This window comes from Drosophila busckii, chromosome 2L (assembly GCF_011750605.1).
Source record: "Drosophila busckii strain San Diego stock center, stock number 13000-0081.31 chromosome 2L, ASM1175060v1, whole genome shotgun sequence".
Classification (NCBI taxonomy): Eukaryota; Metazoa; Arthropoda; class Insecta; order Diptera; family Drosophilidae; genus Drosophila; species Drosophila busckii.
In genome coordinates this window covers 15,603,687-15,625,442 of record NC_046604.1, presented here as the reverse complement: position 1 = coordinate 15,625,442, position 21,756 = coordinate 15,603,687, and the positions used below count along the sequence as shown (strand labels likewise).

The 21,756-nt window shown below is 32.1% G+C and overlaps 1 protein-coding gene across 2 annotated transcripts in view; it reads left to right on the top strand.

The window, feature by feature from the left end:
• The first annotated feature begins 2,122 nt into the window (after positions 1–2,122).
• Positions 2,123–21,756, top strand: part of LOC108607347 (calcium/calmodulin-dependent 3',5'-cyclic nucleotide phosphodiesterase 1) — a 109,530-nt gene continuing 89,896 nt past the window's right edge. For both annotated transcript variants that reach the window (XM_033293525.1, XM_033293562.1), the window contains exon 1: positions 2,123–2,494. In XM_033293525.1, the coding sequence (XP_033149416.1) occupies positions 2,125–2,494 (370 nt within the window). In that variant the 5' untranslated portion in view covers positions 2,123–2,124. The remainder of the gene's footprint in view (positions 2,495–21,756) is intronic.

Here is a 21,756-nt window from a genome sequence, read left to right as displayed (position 1 = left end):
GCAAATGAATGAAATCAATGCGATGATTTCAATGGAAAGTGAATTTAGCTTTCACTCGCTCGCTCTCTCTCTGCGCCTTCTCACCTTTCAAGTGTTGTGTGTGTTTTATACAAAAGCGCCACAAAGTAGGCAACACTTTAGCTATTGCGCTTGTATATGAAGCATACGCAGCGTAAAACCTTTCAGTCCATACAATACGCTTTTGAATGATTTACACACGCACACACACACAATTTCAATGCCAAAATGCCTCTTAGCGCTTAGCATGTGTTACTTTTTGCAAATTTTAATATTGCAATTCAATTTTGAATGATTATAGTTTTAAGCGCAAAATTTTTTTTTTTTTTTTTTTTTTTTTTTAATTTAAGAAATTAATCAAATTGACAACTAAAAATATTAAAATATATTCTTTAATAAAATAGAGGCTGACTAATACGTATTTGCTTTGTTTGCCGCAATATTTATGGCTGTCAATATTGCGCATACGCAGCGTATAACAAAAAAAATTGCTGCAAATATTTATAAATTTAAGGCAATTACTTAGTATATAAATTACAAAATTTAATATGCATATAATTTCAAGCTTACTATTAAGTATACGCTGCGTAGGCAGGCTAATTTGCATATCATATGCTTTTGAATAATTTCCAACGAATTTCATAAATATTATGCTAACAAATTTATGACTAATTTATAGTAAGCAAACTAAACAGCAACAAAAGTCAAGTGGGCACTTTACTTAAAAGCTGTAGCGTAGTGTAGTTGGGCATATGGCTGTCCATATCACACGCACATTTATTTTTATTATCATTATTTTAACAATTTTTATGCGGCAATTTGGGGACGCCTTCCGTTAAGCGATAAGCGTAACGCACAAAAAAAAATAACAACAAACATTTGAATGCCATTAGACAAAACCACAAAGCAACAACAACAACAATAGACATAACGACAGCAGCAGCAGCGCTCAATGTTTCCAAGCAATTTACTTTAATTCATGATTATTTTAGAGCAAAGCGAAAGTGCCGCAAAAGTCAACAGCAGCAACAGCCGCAGCATAACTATTAGTGGCATACACAACTACATTGACATATGTATATATAGCACACACACATAAGCTGCTCATCATCAACAGATTTTCGTTGTTGTTGTTGCTGTTAGTCGAGCTTGTTGTAATTGCAATTATGCTTAAATTTTGGTACAGCAAATTGAAACTGCAGCCAATTATCAAGAGGGCGGCGGCTGCTGCTGCTTCTCTCTCTTGCGTAAAAGGCTTAGGCCAGGGCTTATGCTTACTAAACCTTGTTAAATTACTTTTATTACCACAAAACAGAAAAAAGTTTGATTACTTATGTGTGTGTGAGCAACAAAGTTGTAAATGGATTTTTGTTGTTGCGCTTGTTAAGAACATTTGATGTTCGTTCTACTAAATTTTGTTACTCACGTAATTCAAAAGGTGAAATTTATATGAAGCTTATGAGAACTTTTTGTATAGCAAAATGCAATATTTTGTAGCAATAATTCAATTTATTTGAAGAATCGATGCTCTATAGCATAATATATTTTTTTTAAATCAGCTGAGTTGCATTTAAGCTAATTTTGTATTAATTTTGGTCACTCTTTGCAGTAAATTAATATTATAAATAATAAATAAAATATTTCTTGTTTCATATTGTTGCTTATATTAAAAAACAATATGAAAAAAAAAGATTCTTCGAGTTTTTAAGCTGCTCTGGCTCCAATTTTATTCCTTATTCCTTAATTTAAAACGCGCTTAAAACTAAATAAGCGCTTAATTATATTTAAAGCAATTTTTACGTATCTCTATTAAGTACACAAATATTTTATATTTAGCACAAATGCTATAAACAGTGTTAGTAGTATCCCTCGCTATATAATTCGACTGATGTACAACTTAATTTGAGTTCAACTGACAATTTGGGCAGCAAATTAGCTTTGGCTATGGCTTAGTCTGAGTTGAGTTGAGTGTGGAGAGTTCAAAGTGTTCAATTTCCATGCGCAGCATTAGCAACAAACCTTGTGAAAATGTATGCCAGCAACAAAAGCAACAACATCAACAACAACATCAAAAGCGAGTGAATTTATTTTTGGGGCTGCCTAAACATGTCGCAACTGTCAAATGTGCCAATGCTGCGTCGAGTGGCGCCAGGCGCTGCCACGCCCGTATGTGCAACAGCAACAGCAACGACGCCAGCAACTGTTGCACCAGTTGTGGCCACAGCTGTGCTAACTGCACAGCTCAGTGGCAGCGGCAATACCGTTAGCAGCAGCATACAAACGTTGGAGCCGCCATCAGCAACGCTAACGCCCATGCTGGGTGGTGGTGGTGGTGGAGCCACCACATCCTGTCCGGCATCACCCATACGCCGCGTGTCCTCGAGTTTGAAAAACTCTGCATTGGATTTCGCCTCGCGCTTTTTCAACAAATGCAAAGCAGCCACATTCACTGTAGATGGCGCCACCTATACAATTGGTGAGTACTTTAGAGACGTGCAACAAAAAAAGGTCAACAAGTGTTTTGTGGCAAGCTTATGCACACAACCAAGCCCAAACCAGCCCAACCACCCACCCATCAGCTGTCTGCTGATTGAAAGGATGCAACATGGCAAATTGTTCTATATGCTATAAATAAAATTTGTAGGCAGTATTAAGCTAAAATGCAAAAAGTTTAATTAAAAAATATTCAATGAAATTTGTTTTGTTAACTAAACTATTTTTTTTTAAACTAAAATATTTTTTTTAATGACTAACATTTATTCAAAATATTATTTTCATTTTTACTTTTAATACTATGCATAGCAAAAAATTCTCCATTCATATTTTAAGTTATTTTCCAGTTTATATATACAACTAAATTAATAATTATAATTATGCCATTATTATTACTATTTTAACGCGAAAAATAATCAATTAATATTTGGTAAAGGTATTTCCATATTATTTTATTACATTATTTGTATTAATTCTAATAATTATTTAGAAAAGGAATTTCCATATTTTATTTATTTATTTTAATTGTAGCCTAAAATTAAATTCTATTGGTATATCCAAAGTAACAAAGGCCTTCAGGCTATTTCCATATTATTTTATTATATTATATGTTTTAATCCTAAAATTATTATTATATTTTTATTTATATTTATACCCATAAATAATCTTAGTTAATATTTAGAAAATTATTTTCCAGCTTAAATTTAAAATTTTAAAATTCTTTAAGCGCTCATTTTCTCAACACAAATACTCTCTATCATTTTCTCCAAGAGTATATATAAATATATCAAATTTTTTTTGCACTCTTAGTTTGTTTGCCTCGTGTCGCTTTTTGTCTCGTTTGCCACTCTGCATATGCGTGTGTGTGTGTGAGTGTGAGTGTAGCATTGTATGCAAGGTCGCCGCTTGACATTGGCCCTCTCAATCTACATCTCTCGCTCTCTCTCACTCTCTGTGTCGCAGGTGTGTGCGCCTTGTTCATTTGGTTGCCAATGCGATGCGTTCAGTTCAGTTCAGTTGAGTTGAGGTTCACTTTGAGTTTCGTTCGGTTGCGTTGATTTTCGTTGCTCTTATATACACACATACTTATATATATGTATATGTCCATTGATTTTGCTGGCACACATGGCAGAGAGCTTGTAATACGTTTGCTGACAATAACTGAAAATCCGTCACTGACGTTGACGTCTTGGCAGCAAAGGTCGCTCCGCATGCAAACCCATTGATTTTATATAGTTTAGTGTATTTAGCCAGCTAAGCTGTTGGCAATGGATTTAGCTTTAGCTACAGCTTTAAATTTAAATTAAATTTGCGCAGCTCGCAGCTGCGCCAAGAGTTGAAATTCAAGCAGTTTCATTTACTAAGGCAAATTCATTGAATTTCAAACAGCTTAAGCTAAAAAATTAAGAGCATTGAGCTTGAGTTATTATAATTACTTAAGAGAGTAAGAGAGCCACATATATAATAATGATAATTTTTCTATTTCCATTTTAACTAATTAAAAAAAAGAAATAAATTATTAAATTGGAATTAAATGTACATTTTAAGAAAAAATTAATTTAATATTTTAGTACAAAAGTATAAAAATTATTTTTAAATTTTTATTATAAAACTAAAACATGCAATTTATTTATTGTATTTAATTAAAAGTTTTATCCCTTTTTTTTTTGCATAATATATATGTGCAATATATATTTTAAATTTATTTAAGTTGCTTGGCATTCAAGAATTTATGCTTGGCCGCAATTGAAGCGTTTTTCATACAAAGAAATATACATAAATATTTGAATGCGGTTACAAGTAACCTTAACCACATTTAATAATATAAATTGACTGGTTTTTAGTCAGCTCGTTGTTTTTTTCAGCTGCCAATTACAAACGCAAATGGCAATTGTTGCTGTTAAACAAAGCGTTAAACTAATAAATTAAGCTAAAGGCAAAGCGGGCATTTTAATTAATATACAGCAAACAAAGTTGTAATTGTTTTATGCATACAAAGCAAGCAAAGGATATATATATATATATATTTGTGGTTAGATTAACCGCAAACAAAGGCAGTTGCAACTATTTGTGTGCAATGCTTAATTAACACGTGTGTGTGTGTGTGTGTGTGTAAATAAATATTTGTGCTTATTTTTATGCTAATGTCACAGCCCGCATATAAAAATGTTTGTCTGCTTGTGACAGCAGCAAAGGCAAACATTTGATTGCTATCTAGACATGAAAAGAGCGTTAAAAAAAGCAAAGCAATTGATATGCTCAAGCAAAGGTAAAGATAATTTGACTGGCATTTGATTTTGATACAACACGCAAAAAATCGCCGCCAATCCCTAGAGAATAAAGCTGAAGTGGCATTGATTTGTTGTTTCGCTCTCGCTCTTTCACACTTTGCTATAGCATACTTTTGTGCTTGATAGGCAAACAGTAAATATTTAATTAAAGCTCTTAATGAGCCCAAAATGCGTTTTATATTGGCAGCAGCTCATACAAGTTATTTTTAAATAAATAATGCACAATGCCAGTTAAGCAATTGCAACGAGGTTTTTATTGCTGCCACATTGAGTTGCCAGCTGCACTTTAAGCACAAAAATTTAAGCTTGATTGAAAATTTGTGAAAATTAATAAACAATTAATTACTTTTGTTTGCTGCTGCTGCTGCGACGCAGCATTTATTAATTATGCCATTGTGCAGCTTCGCGTTGGCAAATGTTATTTAAAGTTGAGCTATTGAGCGCGTCAGCAGCAATTAAAGAATTGTTGCTAGCGAACGAGCGGGCGGGCGAACAAATACAAAGCGTAGCGAAGGCAAAGGCGGCCGCTGTTGTCCCAGGAGAAAGTGCGCGCCCGTAGTAGAAACAAAAGGCGAAGCGAAAAAGCAAAAGCAAAGCTACAGAAATTGCCAAGTTGCCTTTGGGGGCGGCTACGGTCTGCTGTGCTACGAACGGACGTAAAGTGCATCAGCTGGTGACATCAATTAAAACTTGTACGCAACGGCAATTTCCACTGGGCGTATGCGTAATGCAATTAAAAGTGCACCAAAGCAAAAGCAATCTCAAGACATTAGACGCTAGCAACTGTTTCAATTAATAAGCAACCAAATATAAAACTCGTGTTGATCTTTGACTGGCAAGTAAAATAGCCAGAAGTAAACCTCAACAGGAAACAACTTTCTAGCTCTCGCTCTCGCTCTCGCTCACTCTGCCAACTGCAATTGGGCCTAGGCCCTGTGTACGAGCGGAAATTGCATTGTCAACGCCAGAGATGTCGACAGTTGGCAATTTCATCTTTCAACCTTCGAGTTCTCGAGCTCGAGTCCAAGTCTCAGTTGTTTGCCTACCTTGCCGGATATGTCGCTTATTATTGTTTGCTTGAGGTTGTCGTTACTTTTACGCTTGTCATAGATGCGCAAATTAAAAATAATGACAAGGCAATCACCAGAGAGAGCTAGTGACAACTTAGTTAGGCCAGTTAGACTTAGAACGTTATCAAATCAAAGTCACAAATATGTTTGTGTCAATTATTTAATTTATAGCAGAAAAGTAAAGCAAAATATGCAGCTTATGCTTTTAAATAAAAAAATAACTAGCTGTTAATTAATTGCTGATTGCTAAATTAAATACATTTATTATTTTGAAATCGCGAGATTCATATAACTAAAAATATAATAAAATTAATTTCTTATAACTAGATAAAATTCGTTTAATTTCTTAAAATCGCGAGATTCATTTAACTAAAAATATAATAAAATTAATTTACTATATCTAAATTAAATTCGTTTAATTTCTTTAAATCGCGACATTCATTTAGCTAAAAATATGATAAAATTAATTTATTATATCTAAATTAAATTCGTTTAATTTCTTAAAATAGCAAGATTCATATAACTAAAAATATAATAATAATAATTCCTTAAAATCGTAGCTTCGAAGTTGCTTAAGCATATATAAAATATATATACAACTTTACTTAATATGAACATAATTATTATCATAATTATAATTAAGTGTTGGATATAAAAAAATTAAGTAATAGTTAAGCAATTGCCTAACTATCAATTCCATTTGCTGCTAAAGCTTAATAATAAAATATGCAATATAAAGTAACTAGCTTGCATAGGTTTACAGTTTTTGAATATTTAGTTAAGACTTGAATGCTGTTGCTGCTTTAGTTGCAAAAAAAAATATTGCAAAATTATTAGCAATTTCCTATCAATTTCATTTGATCTAAAGCTAAATAAATAATTAAAGTAATTTAGCTTGCATAAGTTTGTAGCTTTTGAATATTTAGTAAAGATTTGAATGCTGATGCTGCTTTAGTTGGAAAAAAAAAAATATTTCAATATTTATTAACAATTGCCTATCAATTTCATTTGATGCTAAGGCTTAATAATCAAAAATATGCAATATAAAATTATAATTAAAGTAATTTAGCTGGCATAAGTTTGAAGTTTTGGAATATTTAGTTAAGATTTGGATGATGTTGCTTATGTTGCAAATTAAAATTAATTTATGTTTATTGTTAGACAAAACTTGAATTGCAACAAATTAACTGCAGCATTAAATTGTGAGCCCCCATTGCTGCTGAACTTTGTTGAATGTTGCACAACTATCGATAACGAGCATTTTTATATGCCCGTTAGCTACTTTTGCCAGCGTGCGCGCAGCTTGTTAATCGCATTCCGCTTCACACCTTTTTTTATGGCAATTTTCTTGATTTGGTTTCACATTTCGTTGGCGCATTCCAATGCAAAGAGACATTAATCAGGCGCTTGGCAACAACACAGTTGCAACAGTTGCCAACGGCGTGTGCTTGATTTAGTTGCAAGCACACACACACACAAGCAGCAGGCAATAACCTGTTGCAAGGCGCGTTAACTGCTTGAGAATTTATCGATTGAGTTGGGGCAATGAAAATCGATTTCACGCTCAAATTGATTTTAGCTTTTTTATTGCGCTTGGGGCCATTTTTTAATTTATGGCACAGCGCTAAGGGTAATAACGGTAACGCTAACTGTCATAAAATAACGTCAAACAATGGGCCAAGCAGAATTTACGCTTTGGCAATTTGAGCGCTTATAAATTTAAATTGCAGCCTACGCACAAAAGCAACAACAAATAAATAAAAAAAGAAATTCCAACAGCCTTGAAGTCTTCACTGGCTGCAAATAAAGAAATTCCTGTTGCTGTTGTTGTTTTTAATGTTGCTGCGCCCTACATTGATTTTCTGCTAAATGTCGCCAACAGTCGCCACCCCCAGCAGTCGCCCCCACTGCACACATCCATTATAATGTTGTGGATATTGTGGATTTGCTGACTGCTTACCTCACTCCCCACCATGCACCACACTCACTCGCTTCGCTCTTGCTCTTGTCGAATTGCTGTTGAGGTTTTGCGGGCATATTTGGGCAAAACATGTTTTTATAACAGCCAGCAGCAGTCGTCGCATCCAGCAGCAGCAGCAGACTAGACATGGCAACACGACATCCTTTACTTCCTGGCATTTGCTTTCGTTCCCTGTTGTTGTCGCTCTGTGCGCATTTGCAATTTGCCTGCGAATTTGGCATTAATTTTTCACACAGGACACACAGGAAATTGAAATGTTGCCATAGCCGGGAAGTCGTTAACTTGCAACAAATGGTGTGTTCAATACTTTCAGAACAAACTGTGAAATAACAAAAAGGGCTGCGACAATTAATATGCAAAGTTTTCGTGTCAAAAGTTATAAATTAAAATTTTAATAATCAGAATTTATAAATTAAAATTAAAAATTAAAATTTTAATAGTCACAACTTAGTTAGGATTTATATATAATGTCATAAGCTATAAATTAAAATTTATTATTACAAAAAAAATGTTTAAACAGAATTTTACTTAGCAGTGCGTTTAATTTATAATTTATTTATATATGTCAAAAGCTTTAAATTAAAATTTTTCAAGTATTTACATAATTTTAGTTAGGAGTGCGTTTTATTTAAATTTAAGTGTTTAAAAATTTTACAATTGCATAAATTAATTAAAAGCTTGTTAAATTCAAAATTTAAATTTTAGCACAAATGTTAAATTTAAATTTAACAAACTTCTAAATTTTATAATTGCGAAAATTAACTTTAATTAAAAGCTTATTAAATTAAAAATTTAAATTTCAACACAATGTGCATTAAATTTAAATTTAACAAAATTCTGAGTTTTATAGTTTCGAAACTTAAAATAAATTAAAGCTTTATAATTTATGCATTAAGAATTTAAGTTTAAAAATGTAAATGGCATTAAAATTTAAATGCTAATGAATTTTAGTGCGCATACATTTTTAGCTTAACTCAATCTATTACTTTTATTATTTTAATTTTAGAATTTAAATGGTAATAAATTTAAATTGAAATGCTAATGAATTTTAGTGCGCATACATTTTTAGCTTAATTCAATATTTCACATATTATTTTAATTTTAGAATTTGAGCACTTTTTTAAAAGTGCAACATAAATTGTTATTACTGTACTCAGCGCCTGCTGTTAACGACTTTAGGGGCTGGCTGGCTGGTTCGGTATTTACAACAAGCCCTTAACTACAATTCAATTAAAAGTTTATTAGGCCAACTTATAAACACTTGCGGTGAAAATTGAGAACGACAGCCCAAGTGAGAAGGCGGCAGCAGCAGCAGCAGCTGATGAGCTTATAAAATTCAATAGAAACTTGTAGCTAAAAATAAAACTGTAACTGTCTTAGTAGTATCTACTTGATATTTAATTGACTATATAACGCCACACAAATCGTTAAGCTGTTTTGCCAACTCATTTGGCCCAACAAACTGCAATCAACACAAATTGAAACGTTACAAAAAAAATTTGTGCGCTACACTTGGCAACAAATATTTGTTAGTTTGCCAATCGAATCATATATGTGTGTATATAGCTATTTTATTGGCCGCATCGGTGCGTTATAGATGCGTAAACTGCTAGAAATGAATTACAGGCAGAGAAAATAAAATAACATGTGCCTTGTTGTTGTTTATTTTACGCTCTATGGGCGAGCAGTGCAAAAAATAAAGTCCCAAAAAAAAAAGCACAAATTTAATTTAAAAAGCAACTCAATTGACGTGCGCATGTTGCTCATGTGTGTGTGTGTATCTATGTGAGTTGGTTACTGCCTGATGTTGTTGCCCAATTGATACATGAGGAAGAAACCAAAAAATTGTTTACGTTTTCAGCAAAACGAATCAACAAAGACGCAACGACTCACGTGCTAACAATTCACACACACACACACACACACACACACACACACACACATTTGTTTGTATTGAATTTTAAACGCACTTGCCTATGTGGAATTTTATTATACGCACTTGTATTATTTCAATTTTATTTAGTTCACAAGAAAAAAATGCGGCAAGCTACAAATTTGATAAAAATAAATTAAGTGCTTAGCAGTGTTTAGGCAACAATGCGAAATGTTAAATATTTATGCATATTTATAACAATTTTTGTTGTTTCTAGTTTCATATTTTCTTGCTTTACTTTATATAAAATAAGTAAAGTGCCTAATGTGCTATAAACAAAAAAATTAGGCGGCGAGCTTCATATTTGATAAATATAAATATAGCATATATTAAATATTTTAACATATTTATTGCAATTTTTTTTGTTGCTAGTTTAAAAAAAGAATTCATATTTTCTTGCTATATTTGATATAAAATAAATTAAAAAGTTTCTAATGTGCTATAAACAATGGTAAAGGCATCAATATTAATTAAATATTATTTGCAATTTATTTATTTATTTATTATATTTATATTTATTGCAATTTTATTTAGTTTACAAAAAAGTAAGCGGCGTGCTTCATATTTGATAAATATAAATTGTTTGCTATAAGTTTAGCCATCAATAGCATATGTTAAATATTTATTTTTTTACTTTCTTAGCCCAATTTGCAATTTCTCAATACTTAGCACACAATCAATAAAAAGCCCAAAACCATTTGCCTTGCCCCAAAGGCGGCGGCAGCTTGTTCAAATTGAAGTTCATGGCAACTCTTGCGTAAATAAATTTTACACCTGCACGTAAATTGAACTGCAATCAGCCCTAAGTATGTAAATTTCAGTTTTTTCTTCTTCTTCTTTGCTGCTGCTGCTTTGTTGCGCTCCATAGAGATAGCTACTCGACCTAATTGGAATTGAAGGCCACAACAACAACTGAAGGCATTTGCATCATCAATCATAAGGAGCTGGCTGCAGCTCCTTTTGCTGTCAGCAGCATCAGCAATATTTTATCAATTTAACAAACACTCGCACTTGCACTCTCGTCTTGGCTGTATTGGTATTGGGTTTGCTCGCTCTCTGGGGTTTGGTCCTGTATAAATTATTATGGCAATCATCGTTGACTTTTATTTAAGTTGAGGCGCGCTTGGGCTTTGACGCGCCGCCGTTGCCGCCGCCTGTAAAAGGCCAAAAAAGAAAAATTGTGCAAAGAGCAGACAAAAACAATAACACAGCAGGTGTTATACTTTTTTTTTCAAATACACTTTGGTATTTAGAGACAAAAAAAAAAAAATAGAGATGCCCAAAGTTGATTTAACAAAATTTCCTGTTTATATTAACTAAAATATAATAATAAAAAGTATACCAAATGCCAATTAAGTTATCAATTTTATTTTTTATATACTTAAATTACTTAAAAAAAATATTTCTTACTGAAAATAATATTAATAATAAAAAGTATACCAAATGCCAATTGAAATTATCAATTTTATTTTTTTATTAAATATATATTTGTTATTGAAAATAATATTAATACTAAAAAGAGCATCAAATGCCAATTAAAATTATCAATTTTATTTTATTATACTTAAATTACTAAAAAGAAAAAATATTTCTTACTAAATTCCAATAAAAAATTATAATTTTTTTTTATACTTAAATTACTAAAAAGAAAAATATTAGTTACTCAACAATTTTATTTTTCTTGATTCTACGCATAAAATTTGAATTTCTCTTATGCTAAATAATACTAAATTATAATTTTCTTCACACTTTTCTTTTTCTTGAGCCAAGCAGCAGTACAGAAAATACTGAATATTCTAAAAATACTACTAAATGAAAAAATAAAGCAGATTTGTAAACCTTAACTAAACTCAAACTAAAATTAATAAAAATATACGTCAGAGAATTTTAAAATTTATATTTTCGAAAGCTTCCAAATTCTAAACTGTTTAGCATCAAAATTCTAAACTGTATAAAAATTCTAAAGTGTATTTAATAGCTAAACATTGCCCTATTTACGTTTCACCCGCATATTTCTTACTGTTTGCTTTGTATTTGCTTTTTATAGGTAACTTTACTTTTTATGGCTTTTTTGTTTCGGCATTTTCGACCAGAGAGCAGAGCCCGTGCCGGCTGCCGTTCATTAAGCACCTGCCGTGGCGTGTCCTGCGTATCCTGCCGCATTCGCATTGCCCACTTAAAGGCGCGTAAATTACATTTCTGTTTTCATGCCTTAATTTAAAGCAACGCCAGCAACTTTGTCATTTGTTGTTGCTGCTTTTGTTTTGTCAACTGCAATTGCGCGTTGCCTTGCGAACTTTTTTTGTATTTCTGCTTGTTTATTGAATTTTGCGCAAGTAAATTGCAGCAGCCGAGACGTGAAAATGCCTCTAAGCTTCAGAAAATTCTTAGCCAAAACGCGCTTAGCGCTGGCCAAAACTCGCGGCTAAGACGATTGTAAAATTTTAGCATAATTTGTAGCTGGCGGCAATTGCTGTCGAAAGTTTTTTATCAGGCAGCGAGCAGTGCTTATTATTTGTTTATGTTGTTGTTGTTGTTGTTGTCGCTGCTGGTTCCGCTTCAGGTTATGCAGCTTACCAAAGTCTTATACACATTTATTTTTGTTTTAGTGGGGCAAGCTCAAAGCTTGTCCTTGAATTTGCTGCCAACACACAGTTTAGTATTCAGTTCTTTCTTTCGCTTATGCTTCGTGGGTGTGTTTAGCAGCACACGCAACAGTCTATTTATATTGCTGCTGGTCCTAGCACTACCCAAGCTCAACTTTTAGCAAACATTGTGTTCGCTCGCTAGATAACAAAGCAAAAAAAAAAGAAAAAGTAGTAGAACTAATTGAAAACAAGCGCTTGGTGCACTCGTGCGCTTTGGCTCGCTCCTTTTAAAGCTTAAAGCCATGGCCACAATTTTGTTGTCAGTCATAAAAAGACAACAAATTAGTTTGCTACACTTTTTAGTGCAATGCAAACTTAATCAGCATCTAATTAAAAGCGTCAGCGCTGTGTAAAATCAACAGCAAGTGGCAGAGGCCCAGCCTAGCAGCAGTTGAAATGCTCTTTATAAAATTTGATAAAAATATATAAATATATATTAAGTCAAATAAAGTTGAAACATTTATATTAAAACTGAAAATGAAATTAATTTGAGCTTAATAATAATAATTAACGCCACAAATTTGTAATATATTGAATTATGAATTAAATTAACAAACAATTAGCAAACACATTAATAACTATATTAAATTTTGCAAATTATAATGTATATAAAATCAATTAATATTTTAAAAAATTTATTGTTTTGTTAGAAATCATAAGAAAATTAAATTAATTTACCACTTAAGAGCTTTAATTTATTTATTGAAATAAATTTTACTACAGATGAATTATTGCAAATTATTGTGTAAATAAAATCAATAAATATTTTGAAAATTAATTGTTTTGTTGGAAATAATAAGAAAAATTAATTAATTTATAACTTTACAGCTATATTTTATTTATTGAAATATATTTTACTATAGATGAATTATTGCAAATTATCATGTAATAAATTTTTTAAATTTAATTGTTTTGTTAGAATCATCCGAAAATTAAATAAATTTACCACTACAGCTTTAATTTATTTATTTAAATATATTTTACTTAGATGAATTAATTCAAATGTACAAATGTAAATAAAATCAATAAATATTTTAGAAATTTTGAGAAAATAATTAATTTACAACTTTACAAGGCTTTATTTTATTTATTGAAATATATTTTACTATAGACGTAATATTTTATTTTTATTTTATTATCTAAACCAATTTAAATTAAATTTATACTGCTATTGCCTTATAACTGTTTATCAGACTTACTTTCTAGATTAAAATTGTTCGTTTCTCCAGCTGCGTGATAAATCGTTAATGCCCCAAGGCGAAACCTGTTTAGAGCTCTATATATTTAGTTTCGCTCGTCACACGCTGCGTATACGTAACGTAGTGTTTTCTTATTTGTTATATTCCGTGTTCTTGCCATTTTATGCGCTACATAAATCAAATTTATGCGCTAGCCAACGCTTTTGATGGCCGCCTGCAAACAAAACCAATATCAATACGCTATATCGTATATATCACATATATATGCTCGATTCCCAGCGCACTTGAAGTTGTGACTACGTGTTTAGAAATTTGATTTCGCTGGCAGCTGTTGCTTCAACACATGCGCTAACGCATGCACATTATTATTACCACTAGTTGTGCACTAGATATTTGTGTATGGTATACAAATGTAGCATGTGAACTTTAGAGACGCCCCCAAGCCCACGGGCCACGCCCCGAACAGTTACAGTTACGTTTTAGCAGCGCTGAATTGAAATTGAATTGCGAACTTTAAAAGTTTATGGCCACGAGGAGACGCGACGAGCTCAGCAGCTCAGCAGTTCACTTAGCAGCACATCAATTGCATGTGTGTGCATGCACTGAGAGAAATTTAAGAAAAAAGGAATAATAAAAATATATAATAAATATAAAAATTATAATATATAAAGCTTAAAAGTAAGCAAAGCTATGTAGATAATTTTTTAAACTTACGAATTGCACTGAGAAAAATAATATTGCATAATTATAAAAAGTTTCCAAGTAAAAAATGTAGTTGCATATTTTAATTTTAGTGATGGAAATTTGTTAAAAAAATATTTAAAATAATAAGTAAAGCTAAAAAATATTGCTAAATACTTGAATTGCTTTGCTAAATTGTATAATTATAAAAAGTTTCTAAACTACAAGCTACAAGTAAAAAATGTAGCTGCATATTTTAATTTTAGTAATGGAAATTTGTTAAAAAAAAATATTTATAATAATATATTGAGCTTGAATTGCCTTGGTCAATTTGCTAAGTTTTTATTGCCAGTGTATATGCATATTCCGCCTGGATATTGTATCCCAAGGAGTAAAGAAAGTTTCATGCGCTTGGCCACATTGTTGCATTGCTTTAGCCTTTTGGCCATTTGCTTTAACATCTAAGGCCACACACACACACACACATGCATATAACGCTGTAATTCGTTGTAGAACCAACCAGCAATAAAAAAGAAAATAGGAAAATTTCTTTTTTATTGTTGACTGCACTCAATTATTTATTTATTTATTTGTAGCTTACAACATTTTGCTACAGTTTTATTTATTTAGCCAAAGCATGTCCTTTAATCATAAACATGATGTGGGGCTATCAGCTAAAAACTCAAGTTTTTAATCGAACAAAATCAAGTGCTTGACTCAAAGTTTGTGCGTAAACAAATTACAAAAGTGTTCATAACTTTCAAATGCCAAATTCAATGGCATTGAGCAAACTTAAGCTTGTGAAAATTTGTAGCCAGAGCTTTGGCTCAGGCCATTTAATTTAAACAAAGCAAAAAGAAATCGCTTCAATCGAATAAAATGTTGTGCCAACTTATGCTACGCATTTTTGTTGGTAAAACACACAAGTTAACCCTTTTTTTGAACCAACATTTTTTATTTGATTTTAAGCGTAGCACGCCCAGTGAACCAAGTTGACCCTTTTGGGCTGTGGCTGTGGCTTGTCCAAAGGCGTATTTCAGCTTGAATGATTTCATTTGCCATGATTGCGTTGCATTCACCGTTATACAGTTTTTATATTCGCTTTATAAATAATCAAAGCACATGTGAGTGCGCTAGAGTTAATCAATTTTTATTTAAAATGCAAGCAGAAAATCATGCAAATAAGTTTATTTCATTTAAAAATTGTTGGCATTTTTAAAAGCATTTTATTTTATTCATAATATGTAAAATTATTTGCCAACAAATTATAAAATTAAAAAGTATTTGTTTATTTCATTGGCAGCGCAATCAAATTTATATTTCAATGCATTGCGCATTAAGCTTTAAATATATATTTTTAATATATTTATTATACAAATTATTTTTGTTTGCTTTGCGTCTGTTGCAATATTAATGTATGCGCACTTTTCTGCCCCCGCCCACCTCGTTCTGTGTGGCACGCAAACTCATTACACATGCTCAGCCTCATTTGCAAAATATATGAAAAGGTAAAAGTTGTTAACGTTTTTACTGTTGCATGGTAAATATTTAATACGCAGCTTCGCTTTGAGCTGCAACTGCTGCAAAGGCGTGGGCTGCAACTTTTCTTTTTTTTTTGTGGGTTTGGGGTGCATGCTAAAGTACCTTACATATTACTTACTTACTGCTACTAATTACACTTAACAAAAAGCTACAGCGTCTGTGTGGCAGCTACAACTTGTGGCAAGCATTAACATCAGCCCCTAACTCAATAAAGCTTAAAGCGCAACACATGCGAACAACTCTTCAAACTCTCCCCTCTCTCGCTCTCTTGTGCTGTCTGTGAGCTGCTTAGCACTTACTTTATGCTTGGGATTTTTTAAGTGCATTAATATATAAAACTGTAAAGCGCTCGCAACGGCATCTGAAATTATTTTTCATGCTCTAAAATCAAAGCCGAACTCTTTAAGTTTTTGTTTCTTTTTGTGTAGGGGCAAACTTGCGAGTTGTAGCTGCAAATTGTAGCCACTCGTGCAAATTTTTATATTGCATGGCAATTGCGCGAAAATAGAAAATCAGCTTAAATCGAAGGGTGGAGTACACTGTACAAAAAAGTAACACTTAGAAGGCAATTTTAAATATTTTTATAACACTTTTTGAAATAATTATGCAGATATAGCAAAAATAAATATTAAAATATTTGCATATATATAAAATAACTATAAAACATAAAATATATAATATTGATAATAATAAATATAATAAAGATAAATAATTTAATAATAAAATTTCATACAAATGACTTGAAAAATTTAAATTGAAGTGTATTTAAATTATTAAGCAGATATAGCAAAAATAAATATATAAAAATACATATAAAAAACTATAAAACAAAAATATATATTATGATAATAATAAATAGATAAGATAATAATATAATAATAAAATGCATTTAACTTGAAATGTATTTAAATTATTATGCAGATATAGCAAAAATAAATATAAAAATTTTTAAAAACATGTAATAAACTATAAAGCTAAAATATATAACATGATAATAATAAATATATAGATAATATAGTAATAAAATTGCATACAAATGACTTAAAAAACTTAAATTATTATAGAGATATAGCAAAAATTAAATATAAAAAATTTTTAAAATATTTAAAACACCATAAAGCATAAATATATAATATAATAATAATATTACATGCATATATATTGAAGTTAAATAATACAGTTAAGTAAAAAAAAAAATACTTTTATGATTAAAAATTATAATTACAACTAAAATTGCATACATATGACTTGAAAAACTTAAATTGAATTTTTTCTCTTAGTTCAGACAAACTAGCTCCCATTTTCGCTCAGTGCAACACGCGCACAAACAATGTTAACTTAAATTGATTACAACTAACGTCGGTGAGTGAAAACTTTACTGCCAAACTGTGCTCAAACAGGCAACTTGACAGAATAGAACAGAACGCTGAACAGAACACACGGCGAGTTTGTCAAGTGACTGAAATTACCTGCAACAGAGAAAATAGCAAAACGACAGAAATATTGATTTCGTATTTCTGAGGCTGGGGCAGAGGCGCAACGGCATACAAATCGCAACTGCCGCATACAGTTCCGGGCACGAACGGGATTAAATGTTTGAGATAAAGGAAACTGCAGCAGCAGAAATGTGGCAGCCAGGATAAGCTAACCAGACAACGTTGCATTTGCCAACACCATAAACCAATTGTGCGTTGCATTGGCAGCCGCCACAGCTGAACAGACAGACGGACGGACGGACGGACGGACGCACAGCGAACAATTGCTGCTGTTATTGTCGTCGTCGTCGTCGTCGTCATTGTGTTTGCGACTGGCAATCGCAACGTTTGTCCTTTCTCTGTGCCAGGACATGCGGACATGCAATTCCAAGTGCATTGCAAATTACAATTCCAAAGTCTGTGGCTGTGGCTCGCCAATCAAACTGTCTATTGCTCATTTGTTCAGCTGGCATAACTGTTTGTCTATCTCGCACACTCATTTGTTTATAAACAAAGCCGCACTTAACCCTCATTATGTGCTCGCAAGCTATATAAATATTTATCATTTGTTAAGCTGTCGTTTTTCTTTTTGCCGCCCAGCATAGATTTAGCCAAAAGTAAGCCTGAAATATATGAAATTTAAATTGGGCCAAAGTTGCTATATATACCGTTATTAGGGCTTGTCACATAAAAATAATGCATGCCCGATTTGCTTACACTAAGCGCATAAAAGAGAGCGCAAGAGAGAGAGAGAGAGCGACTGAGCTCAGACGCTTAAGCCGTTTGGCTTGATTGGATTTTTGCTTTTGTTAGTAGTCTGAGGTTTCAGTTGCAAAAGCAAAGCTAATTTTAAATTTATTTTTAAATGTGTAGAATACAAAAAAGGCAGAAAATGCTAAAATTATAGAATGATATTAACAAAAATGATTATTGGTAATGATAATAAGCAGAACATAACGTTAATATCTAAGTGAATCAATGATAAATGAAATTATCAAATTTAAATACTACTTTAGCGATAACGATAATAGCAGCAATGATTTTTTTTTTAATTTTTATGTTTTCCAATTTATTTAGATGTGTAATTTGTTCTTAAATTAGTTTGCTATTACCTATGCAGCAATGATAACAATAACAATAAATTGCTTAACATAGCACAAATAACATTTAAATAAACACAAATATTTTTATTTAATAATGTTAATTGTAATCGATAAAATAACATTTAAATAAACACAAATATTTTTATTTAATAATGCTAATTCTAATCGAATAACAATAATTAACATAATTACCAAGAAAAATGCTTAACAATTAAGCATTTAAATTAAAGTTAAGGAACAAATTTAATCGTTTATATATAACATAATAAAAATCTATGTTATTATTAACACTAAATTAAATATAAGCATTGCCATGTGCATAAAATCTACTCAAGCCATAAAAGTCTTAAATAAAATTCACGCATTTGCTGCCACACACACACATAAATGTAGACATAACACACATACGCACTGTTGACAACGAACAGAAGCAGCAGTGAGCGCGCACACTGACAACCATAATGAGATGTCAGCGTTGACTATCAAGTGGCTTTGGTGGCTGCTGCTGTTGCTGCTTCTGTTGCTGTTGCTGCTGCTGCTGCGTAGCTGTTGGGCACTTGTCTTTGGTTGGACCCAAGCGACCTGCTTCAAGTGTTGACATGCGTTCGCCTATTGCTTAAGCCTGTCTCGCTGGGTCTCGCAAGCGGGTCAACAGCAATCGGCACGGCACGGCAGCAACCAAAGCTAGAGCCAGGCTACGGGCAGGCGTCGACGTGCTTATCATTTTTTTAAGCCATAATGAGCAGCAGACAAAGCAACAGCAATAACAGTTTGGGGCATCAGATGAGAGAGACAAAAGTTGAAGGCGGCAGGGGCGTGACACTTGAAGTGCACACGCATAAATATCCTGGACTTGGGACTAATTTTTTCTTTGCTCTGCGCCAAGCATTTTTAATAATGACGAATGCGCAGAGCGGGACTAACGGTAATGATGTTGTTGATGATGTTAGGGCAGCAGCAAAAAAAAAAAAAAGTGGCAAGCAACTTTGCTTTTTGCAAAGAATGCGCGTATTCAATAAAAACTAAGCAAAAAAAATATAAAAAAAATGTATGAACGCTCAAAACTCCAGAATGGCTGTACCAATGTTATTGATATTAAGTATAGGGTACGTAAGCACATTGCTTTAAACTATAGGCTATATAATTATTTAATTAGTGTAGAAGTGTTAGTATGAACGCTTAAAACTGTACAACAATTGAACCTATGCGCTTGAAAATTTCTTGCATTTCTTTACATCTGGTTTGAACTATAGCATATAAAATTAATTGATTAGTGTAGTAGTGTAAGTATGAACGCTTAAAACTCGAGAACGATTAAAACAATGCGCATGTTAAATCGTTTCTTGGATTATTTTACATCTGGCTTGAACTATAGGCTATAAAATTAATTGATTAGTGTAGTAGTGTAAGTATGAATGCCTAATGCTCGAAAACGATGAAGTCCATGCGATTGATAATACGTTACTTGGATTCTTTTACATGTGGCTTGAACTATAGGCTATAATATTATATAATTAATTAAAGTTATAGCACTATTATATCAATTAGTCTCTAGCCTAGTACACATTTTTTAAAATGTAACACTGCTCACTCCATAACTAAAGCTGCAGCCCAAAACTCATTTAAAACCAATTAGAGGCAGCTAAATAATTATTTAATTAAAATAGCTTAACTTTGACTTGTAAAATTGCCGAGCGCGCCCGGCGGCTTTGTTATTACTTAGCAGCCCTGGTTTGAGTTGCTGTTGCTGATAATGATTATTGCGACGTAGACAAAGCTCTGCCAAAGGAGTTGTGTGTGCTGCTGCTGCTGGCAAATAAATTGACGTAATACTCAACGTTGCACGTAGTTGAAGCTGAGTTCACTGCTAGGCACTGTGTTCTGGTTATTGAAATTGTAAATTATGTCAAGGACATGCGACAATCCCTTGCTGGAGCTTAGGGCATGTCATTAATGAGTTGGTGACAGCGTCTATAAATGCCTAACAACTAGTTGAGGCAACAACCCACACCCCAGCCACATAACTCAGCTCATTGTTTGGGGGCCCCAGCGGGAATGGACGTACAACTGCCAGTTAAAGAGTAAAAGTCATTGACAACAACTTAAGCGCAGTCTCAACCCACCCCCACCCCCTCAACGCTCATTTATTCTACATCTCGTAATTGACAGCAGCGCGAAAAGTTTTGGTCCGAACATTTTTCTGTGGCAGCATCAAAAAGTTTTGATTACTGCGCCGCGCGCACTTGGAACTCACCCAAATGCACTTGGCGGCTTTAAATCCTAAATCCTTAATGAGCGCAGTCAAGCAAACTACAGCAAAAAAGCAAAAAAAAACAAATTTAATAATTAAAATTGGCTAAAAGTTTGCGTGCGTCTTAGTCTTATCGCCTTAGCCAAAATCAAATCAAATGAAATCACAACTGCACTTAGTGCAGCCAAACATGCGATGGGGCTAACTAAATTATAACTGTAAATGTAATTTACACGCAGACATATTAACGCATTTCTAAGCTTATGCTAATGAGTTTTTGGCACATTAGTTAGCCAGTTTATGCGACTTGTAGGCATTTTGATTAAGTGTAGAAATAATATTCATATTAATTTCATGGCTCTGTATGCTTAAAGAAATAAATTACAGTAAAAATTCTACACAATCTTATACAATAATAACAAATTTATACAAGCTCCACTATTAATTTATTTACTAAAAAAATGCTTATAAATATTTATATTGATTTATGTTATACTTGGCAACATATTTTGGCTATGAAACTTTTTTGTAAAAATATTTTCACTCAATTAGTTGCTTATATAGAATGTTTACTGTAGGGAAAAACCAAAAATGTGTGTAATAAAAATTTCCTTTTTAGCTGCAGAGTCCATTGAAATCCAAGTCATGCTCAAAACATGCTCCAAAAGATAAAAATTATATTAAAATTACACAAATGGCTAATTCAGCCACAAAAATTTTTTAAATAAATTTTGCTACTGCCAAAAAAAATTTCAAACTCATTCTTTCCTTATTAATTATAAACTGTTTACGAGTAAATTTCAGTCTTACTTATTTTGCTTATGCTTAACTATTAATAACTAATAACTAAAAAAAATAAAAGAAAAATTTCAATAATATACGTAAAAGATTTAAATAAGTTTACTATTAATAATATAATAATATAATCTATTATATACTTAAAAGATTTAAATAAGTTTACTATTAATAATATAATAATTTAATCTATAATATACTTAAAAGATTTAAATAAGTTAACTATTAATAATAATTTATTCAAAGCTTTTAAGTATATTGTAGAATTTTTTTATC